General features: G+C 52.9%; 1 protein-coding gene across 1 annotated transcript; it reads right to left on the bottom strand.

Annotated features, from left to right (window-relative positions):
- Positions 1-905: 905 nt before the first annotated feature.
- IGFBP5 (insulin-like growth factor binding protein 5) lies at positions 906-21770 on the bottom strand. Its single transcript, XM_010568351.1, has 4 exons — positions 21440-21770; positions 1875-2101; positions 1589-1708; positions 906-1195 (listed from the first exon to the last, which is right to left on the bottom strand). Exons 1-4 carry the CDS (start codon positions 21768-21770, stop codon positions 1064-1066), a joined length of 810 nt encoding a protein of 269 aa, XP_010566653.1. The 3' UTR covers positions 906-1063.
- Positions 21771-21796: the final 26 nt, after the last annotated feature.

The following is a 21796-nucleotide window of genomic DNA, read 5'->3' as shown; positions in this document are numbered from 1 at the left end:
GGCGAAGTTTTGCAAGGAGGAAAAGCCACATCTGTGCACACACACACATGCACATGACAAACACTTCCACACCTGGATGGACAATGGTTAGAGTCCCGCTTGTCCAAAAAGATTTCTGACCTCCCATTTGAGAGGAACCAGATGGAGAAGGGTATCTTTCCTTTTTGGACGATTTCTTTTTGAAGTCCACAAATATTTTTGGGGGAGTATTCATGCCATTGCAGGAGCTGTGTTTACCTCCCTGGCTCATCTCCAGACACGAAGCCAGCAGTCCCACTCCTCCTCCCAACGTGTCAAAATCTGCCTGGATCCGGGGTGGTCGTTTGAGGCTGAAGTCAAGTCAAATTGACTCGAGTGAGTCCCAGTGATGTGGGGAGGAGACTCCGGAGGACCGCAGCAAGGAGGGGGAATGCTGGTGGCCACAAGGTTTTCTCTTGAGACCCTTTAGAAAACAACTAGCTAACCCAAAAAAAAAAAAAAAAAAAAAAAAAATTAACCTGCCCAAAACCCGTACTGGAAAATCACCAACTCGGAGAGCTTCCTACATCAGGGTGGCTTCTGCTCATGGCAGGGGGGCGTGGGTGGCATTGGGGAGAGGCACGGGGAGGCGCGGGACGGTGGAGTGGCCGCAGCTGGTTTGTCTCTGGCTCTGTCCTTTCCTTGCTGAGTCCTTGTTGTCAAGAGGCTGCTGTAGATTCCGAGTCCTCAGTTTCTTCAGGGTTTGTTTTTCTCTTTTCTTTTCTCTTCTTTTCCTTTCTTTTCCTTTCTTTTCTTCTCTTTTCTTCTCTTTTCTTTTCTTTTTTCTTTTTTCTTTCTTTTTCTTTTCTCTTTTTTCCTTTCTTTTCTTTTTGCTTTTCCTTTCTTTACTTCTTTCTTTCCCTTTTGCTTTTTTTCTTTCCTTTCTCTTTTTTCTTTTCCTTCCTTTCTCTTTTTTCTTTTCCTTTCTTTTTTTCTTCTTACATGAGATGAAAGGAATCGGAGTCCCGGGGCACGGGGAGGTGTGGGGGGAGGGTGGAAGGGAGCCTGGGTAGGTAGTGATGGGGCAGAGGGAGGGGATGCGACTTCACTCCACGTTGCTGCTGTCGAACGCGTGGCACTGCAGGTCTCCGCTCAGGTAGTCAGTCCCTGGCAGCTTCATGCCGTATTTGTCCACGCACCAACACAACCCACGCTTCCGGCCTCGGGAGGGCTTGCACTGGGGAGATACCCAAGGGCAGAGATCAGGACCTGGCCTCCAGATGCCGCGTGGCTTCCTTGCGCTGGTACCAGGACCAGCCCTGTGCTTTGCCCCTTTCACCCCAGCGATGCAATCCCCTGGGTAGGACCTAGCTCCGGCTCTCCGCTTTCAGCACATCTCCATCCCTGCTGCTACCCCAGCCTGGGGCTCTCTGCCTTCTCCTCCTCCCACACCAGCTCCTTCAGGATGCTTGCCTCAGGCCAGATGGCACTCGCAAGGCCACCCACCACCAACTGTGCCTGGAGATGCTCACAGCAACCCTCCCCACCAGTCCAGTAGAGGAAAAACCTCCATCCTTTTCATCCAGGGCAGCAGAACCTGGATGGGAAGCCATGCGGGGCTCTTTCTTACCTGCTTCCTCTTGTAGAAGCCTTTTCGGTCGCAGTTGGGGAGGTGGACAGCACGTGGGACCATCCGCTGGCTGCTCTTGAGCTCCTGCAGGGATGCCTCCATGTGCCTGCGGCAAGGACCCTGCGAGCAGGGAGAAGATGGAGCGTGAGAAGGGGAGCACCCTGCAGCAAGCCTCCAGCTGCAAATGCCCCCAGGTCCCCTGTCCCCCCTCACCGGCACATGCTCCCCAGCGGGCAAAGCCCCCCCACCCGCAGGAGCCCTGCAGAGGGAAGGCGAAGGCACCCACCAGCTCAAACTCTTGCCGGAGCTCAGGGATGACGACGCGAGGGTGCGCCGTGTTCTCCGCCATGCCCACAAACTTGGCCAGCGTCAGCTTCTTTCGGCGGTCCTTCTTCAGGGCCTCAGCCTTGAGCTCGGAGAGGCGCCCGTGCTTGGGCCGGTAGGCCTTGGGTGGGTAGGTCTCCTCCGTCATCTCTGACGTGGTTGGCTCCTCGTGCTCTCGGGACTCCCGTTCTGGAAGGGAGGGGGTACCGAACCGTCAGGTCTCCAGGAGCTGACTGGGGCTTTCTTTCGCACAGAGAGCCTCCTGCCTGACCCCAGATGACATCTTTGCACCAGGCAGGATGGGAACAAATGACCAAAGAAATCTTTTTCCCAGCTGCTGCCTACAGCCCCGGCTTTATCCCACTGTGTGGGACCTGGCATGGCTTTTGTGTGACCCCCGAGCTCAGGATAGGAAGATGTCTGAGGGCATGGAGGAGCTGGGAGTCAGGATGGGCTCCTACATATAAGACCACCATTGTTTGCAGTGTGTCAGCGCAGAAGGACTGGTGGGTGGCTTATCCCAAACCCAGAAAGGACCAGATGACACACAAAATGTGGCAGAGTAGCCCCTCTTTAGCCATGGTGAGAAGATTAAGTGACAAATTCACACCCCACCGTGCCTTGCAGATGCAAGAGCAAAAGCTAGGGATGCTCAAAGATGAGACAACTCCAAAGTCAAGGTCAATCCCACAGCAAAGCCACCATGTGTTTGGGCAGACACTTTGGCAGTGATGCCGAAGACATGTCTAACAAGTGCTGGGATCTCCAGGGTCCTCAGTCTGCAGCCCCACACTCACAGGACTGAACCAGCCCCTGTCCGCTGCCACCCGCTGAGCAGCTGGCAAAGCCTGGGGTAACGCTGCCGAGCAGTGCTGCCTGACCGTAGCTGCCACCAGTAGTACCGACGACAAGGGAGGAGAGCGTTTAGGCTCTGCCCATGGCAGTCGCCTCCCTATACACCCCCCGGATCGCCCCAGTGTGACCTGTGCCAGCGGGATGCAGTCAGGAGCCCTGCATGGTTATATATAGGAGAGAGCTGGTGACAGTCTAAACTTAGATGACTTGTGACATTTAGTACAGCCACTGGAGTGAAAAAGGGTTATTTCTGGACTAAATTTGAACAGAGTTTAAGGCTCCTGAGGCTCCCAGTCTCCCAGTCCCTGGTTCCCAGCAGCCCTGCGCTCACGCCAGTTTTGTGCTGGGGCCAGCGAGCAGGCATGGGGCAACCCACTGCGGTGGGAGGAAAAGCATCAGAGTGGCTGAAATCCCTCCCTGCACGGTGTCTCCAGTGACTTCGATGCCAGTGAACCCCGCTCATCCCCTCCTGCAACCCTATGGTGAAGGTAGCAGGGAACCAATCACAACATCACTGTCGGGACATAAGAAAAAGGCTCAGGATGAAAATAAAAGCGGATAAACACCCCCGAACAAGGCAAACAGGAGTCTCCCTGCAGACTGGCAGCTCCCTGGAGCCCACATGCACCCCAGGGGCGAGGAGGATGGCTCTGCCCCACCAGGCTGCCCAGGGGTGCCCAGGGGATGCCTGGCAAGAGGGGATGGATGCACTGCTCAGCAGCGGATGGTAGCACTGGCCTGTCACACACAGCCCCAGCTGGGTGGCCTTGGAGGTGGCTGAGGGACAGGCTGGTTGCTGGACCCCCAGGCCTGCCACAGCTACCGGTTTCCTCTTCCTCCTTGCCAAGGCAGACCTGCCCTCCTCCAGCAAAACTGGAAAGTTTTCCACAGCTACTTATTTATTAAAGCAGCCTTTTTTTTTTGTCTCTTTGCACAAGAAGAGAGCTGGGTCAGCATCCCAGACTCAGCACCTTCCTAACTGCCCACAGCAATGTAAATAACCCCATGCACCATCCCCAGGACTCACACATATCCCCAGGATGGAATTCTCTTGCCATTTTACCCCATGATGCTTGTACGTTTGGGGTTTTTTTTCTTGCTGCAGGACTCAAAGGCCCCCACAGGTTGGGGCTCCTCTATTATAAGGGCATGACAGACAAGGGATAGAGAAGGAATTGATTAAATTGGGAATGATCTTGTCCCCCCAGGAAATGACACTGTAGAAGGTGCAGTAGAAGAGCATCCTTTGCCACAAAGATTTTGTGGCAATTCGAGGTCTGAAAGGAGACTGGAGACATCCACAGTGACTAAGCCCTTCCACGGCAATGAAACACACTGTGATCTGTCCCAGGAATCCCCTCTGGCACTGACTGCCAGGGCTGGATGCAGCAGAGCCAGCACATCTCCCCAGGCTGCCTCCCAAGGTAATTAAAGGGAGGGGAGGATTCACACCGGTGCAGGCAACCCTACAAATAACACAAGAGGGGCACAGCTCATTACCCCTGCAATAACAAACATGAGAGGCACAGCTACCTGGGCAAACCTAAAACAACAAACAAATGGGACAAAGCAATGAGGATTCAGTCAGAAAAACAGCACAGGGTGTCCAGTTCCCAGGACTCGCAGTGCAATGTGTGTTTGCAGCGGCTGAGCCTGCTCAGACAGTCAGCAGCTTCAGCCTCTGCAAACACTTTATTTCTCTGCTTTCTGCAAGCTGCCAGCCAGCCAGAGCGGTCTGGCAGCTGGGGGCTAATGTGGAGCCCTGTCGGCAAGGGGACGTGGGAGCCACAGGAGCCCAGTGCTCTGCAGATGGAGCCGAGGGCTGGCGTGCATTGAAAGCTGCCCAGTTCCCAGCCTAAGTCCAGTGCCTCCTGCAGGGGCAAAAAAGCACCTGGAACCGACCCCCTTGGCCCTCCCCAGCACACACGGGTCCCTGCTCAAGCGATATAACAAGGGACGGCTGTGGTGGGACTCGTCCACTATCTGCTACTCAGCAGTGGTATCTAGTCTGGGTCTTTATTTCCCAGTGAAAACCCCATGGATGCCCTGGAGGGATGCCTTTCCTCCACCCTCTGATGTTTTTGATAGCCTGATTTCCTTCAGCAACAAGGCTGAAGCAGCCCCTGCTCATGCACTCGACTATCTGTTCTCTAATTTGATACTATCAAGACAATTTTGTCAAACTGAAGGGCATAGGTATCTGACACACAAACTCCTGACAAGCTATGGGCAGCTGGTGGGGGAGCTTCCCGGTGCCAACACAACAGAGAAAGGCAGAGCTGGGGCAGGCGGCACTCACACAGTCCCCCCGCTTCGCCTCCTGGCCAGCTCATCCATATCAACCCGCAGCCACCCGCTGCAGCTAGGACCAGACACCCATGTCAGCATCTCCGGAGCCCCTGCACCCGCCTGTCCAGCCTCGCTCACCAGCTCATTCGTTAACCTCCATCTGCCACCCTGGGGCTGGCTCGTGGCAAGCAGCGCTGGCACCACTGCACTTCTGCTCCCGAAGAGATGCCAGCAGGAGCAATGTCCAGTTTCCCCAAATGAGCCCTAATTGTGCCTGTCTGAGACTCAGGAAGGAGGCTGGAGTTCCTCCTCCCTCACTGTCAGGATCTGGCCCGCCGCACAGCCCCTTCCCGCTTACTCCCCTCCGCCTTGCCAACCTGGCGATTGGGTTTCGGACAGGCGGCTATTTGCAGGGGCAGAGCGTGCTACATCTCCGTATGTCAGCTATGGGCACAAGGCATACACAGGGAGGCCCTACTCACCGTGTCCCCAGGCAGGGGACAGTGGGAAGCAGGAGGTGGCTGGCTTTCACATCTCCATCCCTTCTCCCCACTCCTCAGGAGGAGGTGACCTCTCAGCGGAGGTCCCAGGCTCACTGGCCACACAGAAGAATGGCATTGCTGGCCAAACTGAGGATGCCTGGCTAGTCTGGAGGGGAGACCTGGCCTGTAGCCACCTCAAGGGGATGCTGACCCTACAGCCAAGGCAGAAGACTGAACTCAACTCAGAGCCACCCCACGGCTTTGTGTCTGGTCTGATGCTGTGGTGCCCCTGGAGGACCCAGGGAAAGAGGGGTGAGCATCTGGAGATGCTCCCGACACAAGTCAGGCCAGAAGGACTGTTGTTGATGTCCTAATTCATGCAGGGTCCCCTGAGCCCGGGGAGGTAGAAAATACCCATAGCGGAGTGTGGGCTGTCTTCTGCCTCAGGGCTGAGGGCTTAGTGCCCTCTCCCCACTCCAGGCTGGCCAGAGGGAGCTCCCTGGCAGGAGCCATTTTCAACCCTTTCACCCTGCCCCTACAGAAGGGACATGGAGTAGCAAAATACAAGGCACAATTTCTGGGAAACTGCAAATTGCTCCTGTCCCGCTCCCTGCTGATCTTGACAGACATCACCCAGAGCAGTCTGTGCACCTTCCTGCACCTAGGCCAAAACCCAGCCTGTGTGCTTCTGTACTCCAGACGTTTTGGACACGTGTGAGGTCCCCACAGGGTGTGTGTGTGCGTACACATGTGGGTGTGGGGCGTGTGGGAACGCCACCTCCCTGCTTGCTGACATTACAGAGAGGAGCAGGAAGCTTGTTCCAAATGGCTAGGAGGCTTGAATTTTCGTAATGCATTTTCATCGGTTTCTGGCAGGAAGGTAGGAAAAGTTATCTATTGACCGCTGCTGCTAATGATCCATGCTTGTTACATCCACAGCCCACTGCTAAAGGACTTGCTGTCCTGTTCAACCCCCCCCGCCCCCAAAGCCACAATGCACCTAAGAAGGACAAGCACAACCATAGCACAACTTTGCTAAACAGCCCTCTTGATTATTATCATGATTATTATTATTTACAGCATGAGCACTAGCATAATACACCACTTAAGCAGGAAGGTGTTGGAGAAAGACTTAATGGGGATCTCAGTTAAACCTCTAGCATAGGAATGACAGCAAATGTCACTGGTGGAGACCTTGAGAAGTTGCCCTGTCCTTCCTTTGCCCCCAGACTCAGCCATCTCTGTTTAGAGGTGCTCATTGCAAGATGGAAATTAAGGCTTACATTGCCCAAGGCTGAAACATTGCTGCTTAGAGAGCAGTGTCTCCCACTATACAGCACAGTGCAACAGTGCACAATGTCTCTGCTTTCCACCAGAGGAGGATTTACCCCCAGGATGAAGAGCTACCGCCAAGTATTCCCAGGAAGAAAATATCCTCAGCTGCAGGACTCCATGAGTGATCCCCACCCTGCTTTTCCAACAGGCTCCTTGTGATTTTGGGCCTTGGTGGCAGCTGTCTCTGGAGGACCCCAGTTTCTGTCCCATTGCCGCTTACAACAACGTGGCATTTTCCAAACCTAGCTAGGTGATCTCTGACACCTTGGCTTTCTTTTTGGGGGTGAGGGACAACGTTTTGGGATCAGACACCTAGGCAGCCAACGCTGGCAACAGAAAAAGGAAAACATTTATGGGAGAGGCTGGGGGAGAGAGGGAGGGATTTTTCTGCAGTTCCCATCAATCAGGACCCTGAAGTGCTACTCAGAGCCAGATCTGGACATTTCCTCAAAGCTTCACCCATAACAACACCTCTCCCGCGCAAACAGCTGCAGACTGCTATCTACGGCGGCTCCATTATCTGCCCAGCCCCAAGCTGGCTTCTTACATGTTCCTGCTGGACTTTACATGCACACGCAGGCAGAGGCAATGATTGCTGAGATCAATGTTTGTCTTCTTCCCTATACCTGCCGGAGGGACGGGATCCTCCCACTACTCCTTCCTCCCCTATCCTTTATGGTACTGGTTCTTGGTGGGCAATGCAAAAAAGCTTCCCTGGGCACCCTGTGGCTGGGAGAGAAGGAACGTCGGTGCTGTCCCTGAAAACAGCTTTTGCACTTGCCAATCGTGTTAGAGATGTACCCATTTTTCTTCAGATTGGCTTTTATACAGGAAGCCTGTGCTCAGGTCCCTGGCTGGTAAAAAGACCCATCGTGCATTTGCCCCAGCTGCCCTCCTCACTTGTCCCCACTCCAGAGAAGGGGTCGTGCCTCACCTACACCAAAACCTCTTGGGATGGAGGCAAGTTCCTCCCCAGCCTGGACTTACACCTGTGGCCATGACGGGAAAATAAAACTCCCTCCCTCCTGGTCAGCACAGAGGGACAGCTGCTGCGTTTGCATTCTTGAAATGCAGGCAGGGAAGGGATGCAGAGCGAGGAGGGTCATCTCATCTCGCGCCCTTCGGCAGCTGGAGAGCACAACTGAGCAAAAGCATTCCTGAGCTCCCCAGAGGCTGCCGGGATCAGCCCAGACAGAAGGGAGCTTTCACTGCCCTAATGAAGAACAGCTCGCTTATGTTCCCGTCACAGGCACAAGCGCCCAGTGTGGCGGTGAATGACCCCCAGCCCCTCGTCACAGCCCCGCGGGGGTGGGCAGCGGAGCCGGCTCAGAGGCGATGCCCAGGGCCGGAGTCACTGCTCCAGACCACCGCCCCGGTGAAGTCAGGCGGTGATCTCAGGCGGCCGCCCAGCCTGAGGCCGTCTGGCACCCACCGGAGGAGGAGCAGCCAGGGCCGGGGATGCAGGCTCCAGCCAGTCCCTCCGCTAGCCCAGGGCGTTGGCTGCGGGAGAGCCAGCTGCAATGGGCCTTGGACTTCCGACGAACTTTTGTGCTTTGGTGGGGACTCGACGGCAGGCCGGTCTGGAGGGGACTGGCAAGGGAGCGCGCTGGTGATGCTCGTGGGCGATGACAGCCTGGGAGGAGACACCACGCACCGAGAAAGACAGAAAAACAGCAGCCGTGCTTGGACTGCCACCCCACCTCCCCCAAGTCCCAGCGATGTGGAACGAGCGTTTACGACAGATCTGTGTTAAGTAATGCCTGACCGCTAACACAGAGGTGTTGGGGCTTCGCTGGATGGCTCGACTCCATGTCTAAGTCATTGCAGAGATGCTGCACCCTCCAAATTGTGACCAGCCCCATCATTTGGCTTGGGCACCGATTTTAGGGTGGAACGACATATCTCTGGAGGCGCCAGTCTCTCCTCCTGTGACTCCAGTGGTCTCCCTTAGGCCTCCAAAGGTGTGAAGTTAAGAAAGATAAATCCCCCCATCTCTTCAGTACTGGTCCCCTTGCAGCCTGTGGTGCAGCTCTCATGGCCGGCAGTGCCAAAGTGTTTTATAGGCACAGGAGCAGCGGTAAGAAAACCCTGACTCGTATTTCCTTCACTGGGAATTAGGTACCTCAATGGCTGCTGAAGGCAGCAAATCACCTTTGTGATTTGCAGGGTGTGGAAGGAAGTCTTTAGCAGCCAAAGCATCATGGAGCACCCACAAAAACACCCACTCTGCCCCACCATGCTGAGTCCCCTACCAAAGACATATGATCAGAGTCCAAATAGTCCATGGCCCAAAATCCACACAAGCTTTTGGAAGAGAGTTCTGGGGTATCCCAGTACCTTAAATCCCTGCGACAGCATGGTGAAAGTTGCTGGGACCTCACTCTCTTGTCCCACAGAGACACCTTTAAAGAGAAGGGTATGGATCAGTGGGACCAAGCTCAGAGAATAGACGGAAAAGCAGCCAGAGGGCTGGAAGAACTCAACCCTAGGTTAAGACTTATCTCCATTTTATTAAGCCAAGGCCCAGTAGGATGCTTGGGAACAGCTCAGGAATACCAGAAGAGCCTTGGAGAGCGGGGATGGATGGCAGAGGGATGTGCTATACTGTGGCCTTTTTTTTTTAAAGTTATCGTTTGGGCTTTTCTGAACTAGCCTGGAAGACCAGCTCTTTCTCAGGAGATTTGTGTCTCCTCAGCAGAAACCTGTGGATGCAGATTCTGCTGCATCAGCCGGGTCTCACCTGCGGAGCATGAATATCAGGTGCTTGGGCTGCCCCCAGGTTCACAAAGGATTCATGGGAAAGGGAGATCATTGGTCTGATGACCTCAGTGTTCTCATACAGAGCTGATGGGGGAGAAATGCAGCTCAGCATGTGGGAAAGGAGCTCTCAAGGGAACTAGTTCATGTTTTGGTCTGCTCTGGAAGTGCAGGGCCTATCTGTAGAAACGGATCTCTGGGTCAGCACCACTTCTCCGCAGTGCCAGCAAGGGCCACGGAGGTGGGAGAGGTACGGCTATGGGAACTTGAACCGTAAGGAAGGATTTGCGTTGCTGTGTGCCAAATGATACTTTCCTGAGCTGCCCTTCCTTGCTGCAGCCACAAAATAAAAGTCCCTGGGAGCAACTCTTTAGAGCAAGGAGAAAAGCAGGTTTAGAGATGGGGATCTCCATGACGTAAGCTCCTTCCCTACATGTTGCTAGCTGTTAGTTCAGCAGGCTTCAAGCATCTATGCTGCGCTGGAAGAGCCAAGTCTGGGCACCAGCTGGAGGGCCAGGCTGGTTCTGACCTGGGATGTACAAGCAAGGACGGCGGCTCACTGTTGTCTTTGACCTGTCTCTTTCTCTCTGGAGAGCTCCTAAATCAGGCTACAATCCATTCTCAACAGAGGCTTGGGAGCTAGCAATGCATATACAGGACACACCAAGTTCAGGTGAAGGTCTCGGCCTGTGGTGGACAGGCAGTGTGGCCAGAGACTTGGTGTTCCCAGCAACAACCGTTTCAGTGCAAGAGGGAACCCAAAATGTCTAACCAGTAAAAGAGTTGGGAAACTTTCCAGAGTTTCTCCCTCCGGGAAGATGATGAACAAACATCCATCCTTTACAATTAAATGATGCCGACGTGCGCCATCTTGCAAAATTGCAGGCACTCTGTTTCTAGATAGCTGCTTGCATAAGCCTGACATTTCCTGAACAAAGTTATCTTCCAGGGAACTGAATTGGCAAGTGGAGGGGAAGGAAGTATTTCAGGATTAGATTTACATCAAAAAGCTCCTGTTGCTGATGCACTGATGATAGGAAGATAAAACATATTTCCTTCATATCATCTGGAGACTACAGATGTTTCCCATTCCATATGCTGAAACTGCAGAAGAAGCTGAGAGCTGAATTGAAGAATAACCCAGAGAAATCAAAATAAAACATCTTTCAATATCATAGTGACCAAGACTTATTCTTCCTTCCTGGAAAGGATGAAATCATTCAGTCTTTCTCAGTCTTGCATCTTTTCCAACAAAGCCACCCTAATGGCAGATTCCATCGCCTGTAATAAAGGTGGCAAAAAACCCACCCAGCTACCAAGGAACTAAGAGCAGAAAAGAGCAAAGAAGGAAAACTCAGGGAAGAAGATTGCATGACAGTCTCTGCCTAACTGACAGTAAAGGTGAGGAAAATCTAAAGTAGCTCCTGACAAGCATAATTTAATTGTTTACCAGCAGTTTCTCTGTGGGGTTTATCTGTGGCAAAAAGATGGGAAAAACCTTCCTAGAAAACAAACACATTTTCAGGTCTTCTGAATGAAAATAAAAGGGTTTGAACTGCTCATCTGGCCACCAGGTGGGAAGGGATCACCTGAAAAAAAATCTTGCTGTGTCTTTAGGAATGGAGGTGTGATGGGTTGGAAGAGAAGCCTAAGAGCATCCATCAAGTATCATTACTGGATGAGAAAGAAGGGCACAAGGAGGACTTTTTTGGATGGAGGTAGCTCAACAGCAGCAGTGGAGGAAATGACACTAGGGAGGAAGAGTAGGTAGCTTTGCCCCCTTGGACTATGTGGGACCTGTCTCCAAAACTCAGCTGAAGGCAGGTGTCAATATACATGAGATGTCAAGAAACCTGGACTTGAAAGCAGGACACTGCCAGGACGCTGCTACTCTTGATCACTGAAACCCAAACATCACAAATCATAGTAGAGCCAGGTGCTAAGAAGGCCTTAGAAAGAGAACCATAACCAAGAAGAGTGTTGCTGGCAGCCATCAAAAGCTGGGATGTCACTGTGGATATTGTAGCATTTTACCCTGAGAACAACATGCAATTAAGAGGAAACCTCTCTATTAAAGGAGATGATCCCGAGAAGAGGATGTCCTACCAGAGATGTAGCCACTAGAGTTCATGCTAAGCTCTCTGGCCTGCTTGTGGATGAAGGTGGCTTTTGCCTTTTAGTCAGGGTTTTGAATCTGATTTAGTTTCATACTGAGCAGAAGCTTTTAACAACTGGTCTGCTGAAACGGAATCTGGGAGAGGCTGCTCCCACTGGAGGCTGGTGGTCTCCATCACAAGATCCATCCTCGCCTATGTTATTGAGGGTGTCTGTCAGCCTCAACAGCAGCCAGTTAACTGGAAGAGCCAAGAAAGCCAAACCCTTTGCCCGCCCCAGAGAAAGAGGTGAAGGCACATCAGGTGGAGTCTGGAGATGCACCTGTGTCAGGCGCTAGATGAGAACTGCTCCAACACCACAAGTATTTCAGGTGTGCAACTGTGATTGCAACCTCCAGCCTAGCCTGGATTAATTTCTAGGCCTTCAGCCTGACTTTCACAGCTCTGCCTTAAACCAGATGGAAAAGATCTGTGAGATCATCCATTGCTCATCTCTGTGTCAGCACCAGATGACACATCACCACATGTACTGTCCAACCTGACTTTTACAAGCTCCGAGTGATGAGATTTCCACCTCTGCCCTCAGGACTCCCTTCTACTTTCTTAATGGCTCCTTCTCTCAGAAAGCCTTTGCCTGGGGTAGGCCTGGCCATTATTTAATCTCTCAGTCCACCTAAGTAGTACCACAAAAAAGTACCAGAAGTTTGATGTTCACACTCTGACAATATTGATAAGCAGAAACTTGCCCAAGCTTGATCCTAACGGATGACTCTTGCCTCTCCTAGCCATCTCCCTCCTTGCACTGTACCATTGCATACACTAACCAAACCCCTTTGGTCCCACATGATGCAAAGATGCTTTTCAATGTTAAAAAAATATCACGGGTCCCTTGATGGAGCAAAGGGTACAGATCTCAATTTTGGAGTCTGAAACTCTAAGAAAGACAGCTGATCACCCTTTGCCACAGGTCCGTGTCCTGGTTTCAGCTGGGATATAGTTAATTTTCTTTCTAGTAGGTGGTATAGTGTTATGTTTTGGGTTCAGTATGAGAATAATGTTGATAACACACTGACTTTTTCAGTTGTTGCCAAGTAGCATTTAGACTAAATCAAGGATTTTTTAGCTTCTCATGCCCAGCCAGCAAGAAGGGAGGGGGACTATAAGTTGAGAGGGGACATAGCCAGGACAGCTGACCCAAAGTGGCTGACCCAAAGTGGCCAACGGGGTATTCCATACCATGTGATGCCATGTCTGGTATATAAACCGGGGGGGGAGTTGGCCTGGGGCAGGGCGGGATCACTGCTCGGGAACTAACTGGGCATTGGTCGTCAAGTGGTGAGCAATTGCATTGTGCATCACTTGTTTTGTATATTCCAATCCTTTCATTATTATTGTCATTTTATTATCGTTGTTACTATCATTATTAGTTTCTTCCCTTCTATTCTACTAAACTGTTCTTACCTCAACCCACAAGTTTTACCTTTTTTTTTCCGAATTCTCTCCCCATCCCACTGGGTGGGGGGAGTGAGTGAGCAGCTGCATGGTGCTTAATTACCTGCTGGGGTTAAACCACGACAGTCCTGAGCCTTTCTGGATTGATAAGATCCCTGTTGCACTTCATTGTTTTTCCTGCAACCTCAAGCTGCCTCTGCTATTACAAAACCAAATAACTGAATACTGAAATGCTTATGAAATGATGCAGTAAAATTTCACCCGTTTCTGCTATTTCTTCAGGAAAGCAGGAGTCACAAGTGAAAGTAAAGTGACTGTATGTCACTTAGTGTTTAGACATTATTAAGATGTATTAAGACATACATGTGGCTGTGGCAGCACCGTAATTGACTGTTGGACAGGTATAAGACATGCAGTCCCTCCCTAATAGAACTTCTTTTCTTTTCCAGCATCTCCTTTAAATTAAAAAGTGAAAGCCAGGTTCTATAGTTGTTCACTGGCTTATTTAATTACTAGATTTTCATCATTAGTCCAACGCATAACATCTGATTTCTTAAGCATGAATAATAAATGGGTCTGTTGATTTAATTGTCTTCCAAGGGTGAATCCCATGTGCATTTGGAAAAAGAAAGTATTTCTACTGGTTTTCTACAAAAAGAATTAAGTCTATTGGCCAACTTTGCCCCCAAAGTTACCTTTAACATACATTCCCTCTCTTGTTTAGCTAGGGGATCATTTCCTTAAGTATCTGTCAGGATTACCTTCTTGCCCTTAAATAGCAACCAGACCAGTTACCTCCATCAACATAACAATTATCTCCATCAGTGAGCCAGCTGTGTCCATCCAACAAGCAAACAAACCAAACTGCAATAACAGCCCTGGAGGCAGGCAGCTGCTAAGAGCTTTCCAATCCTACTGAAGCCAACAGTGTCTTCAGCTTTGGCCTCACAGTCCTTCCAGGACTGAAGTAGCTGTCTCCCATGAAGAGGATTAGGTGCCTGAAAGCCTGTGATGCTCTGGGCATAGCGAAAAGGTGCTCAGCATCTTGCAGGATCAAGCCCTGCCAGGCTAATAGGGAATGATGTACCAGTTTGCTGTGGGAGGTATTGACGCCCCGTTTCCACATTCAGTGTGAGAGAGGCAGTATCAAAAGGGTGGAGGCACAGGGAAAAATGATGGCAATATCAGAGGGGTCTGGAGAATGTGGGCAATAGTGAGAGCAAGGCTTTATGCAAACACACAGAAGTGCCCACTGACTCCACAGGCATAAATTTAAGATGCCTCGTCTCGAGGTTTAGCCTGTTGACCAGAGCCTCCCTGCAGCCAGGGAGGCTTGGACCTTCCTGCAGCCATAGCTTAAGGCAGATGTGGTCTTGCAGCCAGAAGCTGATGGTTAAAAGACACGGACTGATGGGCAGTTAGCGCGCTTCTCCTGGAAACATCATAAACAGACAGGAGGTCCACCAAAACACGCTGAGAAATTGCTTCCTTAAGAGCAAATTTGCCTGCATCAAACCACCAAGAGTCCCAAATTTCTGCAAACACACTATGCTGGCTTCCGCTGGGATTAACGGCAAGCCATGGCTTGACATAAACGCTAAGGGGTCCCCTCTGATCACTAGCATCAAAGGCCCATCTCAAAACCAACATCTTGCTGAGAGTTGCCTTGGCTACCCAGCTGAAGGAATAGACAGTGTCTCGCGGGGGTTGAGTGGTGAGAGGATGGGGGATTTCACTCCTTCATCACCAGGTGTGACGTGACCCTTCCTGGATGGGCAGAGGCATCAAGCATGATCCGTGCCCAGTGATCTCAATTGGGCAGCTCCCCCAGGTCTGGGAGCGTGGGCACAGCTGCCACGCCACTCCGTGACCCACAGGCAGCCCTGCACATCACCCCAGGGAGAGCCAGCATGGAGGCTCTCGCTAAATGGGCCTGGGGGTCCAGGTCTTAAGGACTGCAGCACGTGAGCCAGGGTTCCCTCTGCTCCTCGCCAGCAGAGCCTCCTTGTGCTTTTGGCTACACCCGTCCTGAGGATAATCAGATAATATCTATCTTTTTACCTGTAGAAAATCTCCTTACAAATGACTAGGTGGTTATTATGCTGGCTGCCAGTGAGTTCACGCAGGCCAAACTCTTTGGATCATCTTTGACCTCTGCATGCACCATGTCCTCAAGTCCTGCTGCCTCCTCCTCCTCAGTGCTGGAGGTTGTTTCTCCTGCCCTCAACTCGCCACATTTCAGCAAATTTGCCATCTTTTCCCAATTCAGTTCTTTCCCACTTTCCCAAAAGCCAGTTGTTGCTGCCTGGGCAAAGAGAAGTTTGCAGGGCCCCAGCACACTCAGTGCCCCTGGCACAGCATCCTCTACCAATGCCACCAGGCACCACTGCCCCCCGCACGTGCCCTCCAGCCCTGGCACGCGGCAGGAGGATCGTCGGCCCTCTGGAAGCCACAACCAATCCGCACCTTCACTGGGATATCTTTCAGGGTATTTAACTAACGTAGACTTAGTCCATCCAGAAAATACAACCCACCTCCAAACATGGAGGGGGTGAGTTCGGATCCACACAGCTGGCTGGGAGGAATATCTTGCCTCTATCTCCTTCCTTGCCTCCCCTTGTTTGATATGCTTACCTCCTGCACCTCATTTCTCAGCCCTCAGTGGGAGGATAGGGTAGGCCGGTCTGTACGCCAATATCTGATCTTGATGGCAAAATACCAATGTGCCAGTCATAAGCAGAACCACTGCACCTAAAAGAGGTTTGTGTGTGCTGCCTGGAAACCATTCTTCCCCCAGAGACAAAAATGCTCCGTGTGTGTGTTTGCACACATTAAATGTTTGTGCAGGCGTGTGTGGGCGTGTGAATGTGGGTACATGTGTGTGTATGCTCACATGCATATCTTCCTTGTGCACATTAATCCTGCTGCTCTGCAGCCCACATCGGGGGGCAGGTGTGTTCCAGCCAAATTCTGCTTTTCTTTATCTCTGACCTTGAATTTGCACTACTAAGTGCTTGGTAAAAAATAGGCAGGATTTGCTGTGCCATGGGCCCTTTTATCTCCCCTGTGACTTAGCACAGGTGAAACGAGCTGCAACTGTTCTTAGCGGCTCGCCACACTGAGCAGAGGAGGACGAGCCCCGGAGGGGCTGAGGTTCCTGCCCCCCTTCCCAGACTGCTCCCAGGCTTTCCAGTTTGGGTGAAGAGCGCTGGGAACCACCACCACTATAACAGCTCTCGCAGCTGCTCCTACATCTGCGACGCCTTTCGATCCAGCATGGGTAAAACTTCCAGCGGACGTTAGGAGGAAGCAGAGCACCACGCTCTGTGCGAGACAGCGCCCGCTCGCTGCTTCTCCTCCTCTCCTTCCTCCCCGGCTGCCCTGACACGCGTGTGCCAAACTCCATGACCAAGAGAAACCAGGAGCTGTCCCAAAGCTGGCGCAAAACGTACCCGAGCTCTCCTACCCCTCTCTTCCAAGCCTGACGGGACACCTCACCCCGCAGTCATGCAAACACTTCCAGTCGCACACAACCGCGCTCAGGCCACCGACGTGCCAAAGCCACGACGGTCATCTGGGCACAGGATGCTGGTGCTTAAATATCGACACGAGGAGGCACACAGCCTTCTTCCAACATCCCTCAGGTTTGCAGAGGCTCCTGTTTAAGGCCAGTCCCCGATCTCCGCTGCAGCGGTACACGCTCTGGAGGGGCTCCCTTCGTTCACCTGGAGCGGGTCCAGGCTGACAGCGCTGCACGGGAGCTGGGACCAGCTCTATCACTCATGCATGCACGCACACACGCATAGAGCCACGTCTTTTCTCCGGTGAACTCTGCTGGCACCCAGAAGGAATTTCATTTGTATCAACTACTTAATATTCTCACTCCTTCCTTAGAAACCAGACTGCCGAAAAATCTTTCCAGCCAAGGCCCCTCCTTTCCTGTTTGAACCACCCCATCCCTCCCTCCCCCATACACACACACCGCAGAAACCTGGCTCTCTTGCTGGCACCTGATGGATTTCACCCTCTTCTTTTTTTTTTTTTTTTAATATATTGTTACTGTTGTTGAAACTTCAGATCAAAAGAAAAATGGAGATTTTCCTGTTTTGGATCCGAGGCTTTGCAGGCCTGTTGCTACTAGCTTTTGCCTTGACAGCTCGGGAGTTGCTTTGCATAAAGGACCTGCCGCTTGCACCCGCCGGGTCCCTCCCCAAGCGACACGTTTGCAGGCTGGCACGTCCCAAACCCCACTCCCACAAACCCCTGCCCTAACCCTCACCCTCGCCCCAGACCTTGGCGAAGGGCTGCCCACCTGCCCCGCCGCGTCCCCATTGCTTGCCCCTGAAGCCCCCGCATCCCTGAACGGGGAGCAGAAGAAGAGCACGGGAAGGAGAAACAGGGTAGGGGGGGAATATGTCGGGGAGGGATAAAGGACTGCACCGAACACGAGCTGCAGGAAACTTGGGCTCAGCAGCACTCCTCCTCCGCCTACTTCCAGCTGACGCAGCAAAGACGATTTTCTTAGGGCTAGTTCTGCAACCCCCGCCTTTCCCCTCCTGGTTATCGTTGGCTCACGGTTTCGTGAGGAAACTTGCCAAGTCTTGCTCGCTTTCTAGAAAGAGAGCAGGAATGAGAGAGGAGAAGGAAATATTTGACAACCTTTGTTTTTCCACGAGCCTTTTTAGGGCAGCAGGCTCCAATCTGTGCCCTCCGCTCCCCGGTGCTTGGCCTGACCTTGCTGTCTCAGCAGGAGGAAGTCTGGTGGGAGCACGGGGGGAGAAAAATGGAAAGACGTGGTGTATTTCAAAGGAAACCTAAACAAAACAGAGAAAATCCAGATTCCTGCAGCCTGTGCCATAAATGAAGCTCATTCATGGTTTTTACCAGGAACAGTCAATTACAGCCGTAATGTTTGGCTTTCGGTAGAGGACAGTGTCTGACTGCTGTGCCAGGAAGGACTAACAGAGACCGTCCCGTCAGTACCTACACATCCCTGTACTTAAAACGAGCCTTACCAAAGCCCTTTAATCCCACACTTGCTTTCATTTCCGACCTCTCAGCAAACCAGGAGCACATTCTGCCCAGTAGCTCCAGCGTTTCTCAGTACTGCTGTGCCCAGCTTACAGATGAGGAAACTGAGGCACGGTACCCAGCAGCATCTTGTCCCCAGGCAAGACATCTCTGGTCTACAGGAGAGCCAAGCCTGGCCTCCCAGGCTTGGGCTCTTATAATACCGCTTGCTGCGTCTCCACCTCGACTATAAGGAGGAAAGCATCTGCGATTTTAAACTCAGCCAGCGCAAGAGCAGAAATAGATAGAAAAGCAGTTTGATCTAGTCCTCGCTGCTGTCACATAGTTTATTTTGCAGAGTGCTGATTCTTTCTCAGTGGTTCGCAGCTCAGGGCCAATTTTGGTCATTGACAGACCAGAGGGCCAGGCCAGCTTCCCCAGCACACGGTCCCTGCACTGCTGGCCAAACTGGCAGAGGCCAGAAAGTTCAAGTCAAACTTAATTTCTTTCCTTGCCCCGTTGCTTAGAAACACGCCTATGAAAATATACTTTGTTCTCACACGCTACCAGTCGAATGCCAAGAGAGTTTTTTCCCTCCCTGTCCTCAGGAATTCCTGATTTATTTTTTATTTCTTTTTTGCAATCGTGCAAATCTCAAGAGGAGCCTGCCGGTCTCCCGCGGCTTCTTGCAGCAGCTTTTCCGATCCAGGCTCATCTCCCGGCTGTGAACAAAACCTGTCGAAAAGAGCCCCCTGCGGCGCTCGGGGAGTCCAACTGGAAGTGCAGGTAGTGCCAAGGGGTTGGTTTTGCAACTAACCTGCAAGCTCTTTCCTATCCCTCTCCTCGTTCATTCAACGGGTGCTGCCTATCCCAAGAAAACCAGAAGCAGCGATATTACAAGGGGACCGGCCAAAGTTTCAGGCAAAGCACCTGCTGACGGACCAGCTTCTTTGGGAAGAGCGAGGCAGGTGGAACAAGAGGAGATTCAAGCGGGGAGACGAGTGCCAAAGCTTTTCTGGGGGCCTTTGGTCTGCACGGGGCACCCTCACCAGGGGCACGAGGATCGGCCCCGCTCTCCCAGCTGCCGCTGGGTTTCAGCTGCATAGCTCTGCCTTCCCGACCACACCGCCTGCCCCCGGCCGCGCACACATACGCGCAGAGTAAATAAACACCGGGGATGACGCGCTCCGGGATACTTCGCATAGCTCCACTGCCAGCGGGTTATTGCCCGGCTTCCTGGGCTCCACGGCAGGAACGCGGCTCCTGGCTTCACCCGCAGCTCCCTGCGCAGGTCCCCTCCCAGCCCTCACCCCTTCCAGCTCCCCTTCAGAAAACCAAGCTCAGCTTTGCTGTTTCTGGCTGATTTTAAGGAAGTTTGGACATTTGTTGTCATTTGAGGGAGGGGGGAGGTTATACACACAGAATTTGGTTTTGCTGTGAAGGATGGAGCATAGCAACGCAACCACTGCCTGCAAGCAGCAAAGGGGAAAAATAATAAAAGCATCAAGATTTATTAGGTGCTAGGAAGGAGAAATGGATTCCCATTGCGTGGGTATAAGCAGAAGCTTGCTAACAAGCAAAAATGACTTTTTCATGGACCAAAAAAAAGTGGGGGGCTTGTTTCTGGGTTTTTTTTGCCAAGTGGTTCCCCAGTCCCCTGGACATACAGACACCCTCCCTGCCTCCCCTTCACACTGTGGCAGAAATACAGATGTATTTGGAGGAGTACAGGGAAAGTGTGTTTGCACAAGCTACGCGATCCAGAAATGGGAGTTAAACGAGTGCCAAAGTAAAGGAGCACTTTCTTTCGTGCTTTTGTCACGTGCAAGGTGCAAACATTTCAGAAGCTTGGCTTTTTGCACTGGTGCTACCATGCCAGCCTTCATGCTTGCTTTTAACCTATTCTTCATGATTCTTAGCAACACCATCATTATTTTTTGCAGTTGCAGATTCCCTGTCCCTAATGCACCTGCTCCCTTCACCTCCCTGGGCTAAACCCCGTTGCCCAACAAAGACGTCCAGCAGCGGGCAGCCAGGAGGAGCAGGCTGCAACGATTTCAGGGAGAAAGTGGGAGGCTGAGCAACAAACCCCGGGGTGGCTGAGGACTTTGGGGATGGGGCAGATGGTTGCAAGGAGGTGCCCTGCCCTCCCCTGTACCTCAAGCTGCAGAGGCCAGCTCAGGCCCCAGAGCAAGGTGGAGGATATGGTGAGAGAAAGGGGTCAGGGAGAGGGTGAAGACAGGGATGCAGGAAAGATGGAAGGGATGCAACTGGGGAAGGACTGGGATGCAGCTGTGACTAAAAGGGCGCATCTGGGAGGTGGGGGAAGAAAAGCTTTCCACTGGGGATGGGACAACCCTGAGGTGATGATGGAAGGGAGGGTGAGGAAGACTGTGAGATGATGCAACGGGAGGTTCGACCAGGGGATGGATGGAAAGAAGGATGGGAAAAGCAGCGGGGGGCATGGAAGAACAGCTAGGGGGATGGAAGAGTACCTGCAAAGATGGAAAAGCGGCTGGGGGGGATGGAAGAGCAGCCGGAAAGATGGAAAAGTAGCTGGAAAGGTGGAAAAGCAATAGGGGGATGGCAGAGCAGGCAGGGGAAGTGGTGGTGGTGGAGAAGCAGCAACCGGGGGCTTGGAAAAGCTGCCGGTGGAGGGGGTGGGGAGGGGAGGGAACAGGGAAATAGCTGGAAAGATGGAAAAGCAGCCAGGGTGTGTGTATGTGTCTGTGAGAGAGAAAAATCAGGCAGAAGGATGTAAAAGTAGCCAGAAAGATGGAAAAGCAGCTGGTGGTGGTGGAGGGGAATGGAAGAGCAGCCGGGAAGGCAGAAAAGCACACCGCGGGGGAGGGGGGATGGAAGAGCGGCTGAGGAGGGAGGGGATGGGAAAGCGGGCGGAAAGATGGAAAAGTGGCCGGGAAGGAGGAAAAGCAAGCGGGGGCACGGGAGGGCACCTGGAAGACGGAAAAGCAGCCGGAAGGATGGGAACGCAGCCGGGGGGACAGGGAAGAGCAGCCAGTGGGAGGGAGCAGAAAAGCGGGCGGAAAGAGCGAAAGGGAGCCGGAAAGGCAGAAAAGCAAGCGGAGGGGCATGGGAGAGCCCCCGGAAAGAGGGAAAACGCAGCCGGGAGATGGTGGCGGGGTGGGAACAGCGGTGGGAAAGATGGAAAAGGAGCCGGCGAGGCGGAGAAGCATCCGGGCAGGAGGAGGGTGGGAGAAGCGGGGGTCACTCACCGGCCTTGGCTTGCTCGCGGTAGCTCTTCTCGCTGAGGCAGACGGCCGTGCCGTGGAGCAGGGCGTGCAGCGGCTTCTCCTCGCCCTGGCGCGGGAGGCAGCGGAGCCCGCGGGCGCAGCGCTCGGTGTAGACGCCGCAGGGCTGGCCGGCGGGCAGGGCGCAGGTGAGGCAGCAGCCGCAGCCCGGCTCCTTCACCAGCTCGCAGCCCAGCGGCGGCGGCGGGCAGAGCGACAGCGCCTTGCCGTCGCAGGGCTCGCACTGCACGAAGGAGCCCAGGCACCGCGACAGCCCCGGGCAGGCGCCCAGCAGCACCAGGAGCCGCAGCAGCATCGCGGCGGGGATGCTGCGGGACGGGG

This window comes from Haliaeetus leucocephalus, unplaced genomic scaffold (assembly GCF_000737465.1).
Source record: "Haliaeetus leucocephalus isolate CR32 unplaced genomic scaffold, Haliaeetus_leucocephalus-4.0 Scaffold1, whole genome shotgun sequence".
NCBI classification, from domain to species: domain Eukaryota; kingdom Metazoa; phylum Chordata; class Aves; order Accipitriformes; family Accipitridae; genus Haliaeetus; species Haliaeetus leucocephalus.
This window is presented reverse-complemented; position numbering and strand designations above follow the sequence as displayed.

Bases quoted from the DNA above. Each gene is read 5' to 3' on its own strand.
- IGFBP5 (XM_010568351.1), bottom strand. From the start codon at position 21,770: ATGCTGCTGCGGCTCCTGGTGCTGCTGGGCGCCTGCCCGGGGCTGTCG. The intron at 2,102-21,439 runs GTGAGTGACCCC...CCTCCCTTCCAG, and splicing joins CCGCGAGCAAGCCAAGGCCG to AACGGGAGTCCCGAGAGCAC. The intron at 1,196-1,588 runs GTAAGAAAGAGC...GTATCTCCCCAG, and splicing joins GCTTCTACAAGAGGAAGCAG to TGCAAGCCCTCCCGAGGCCG.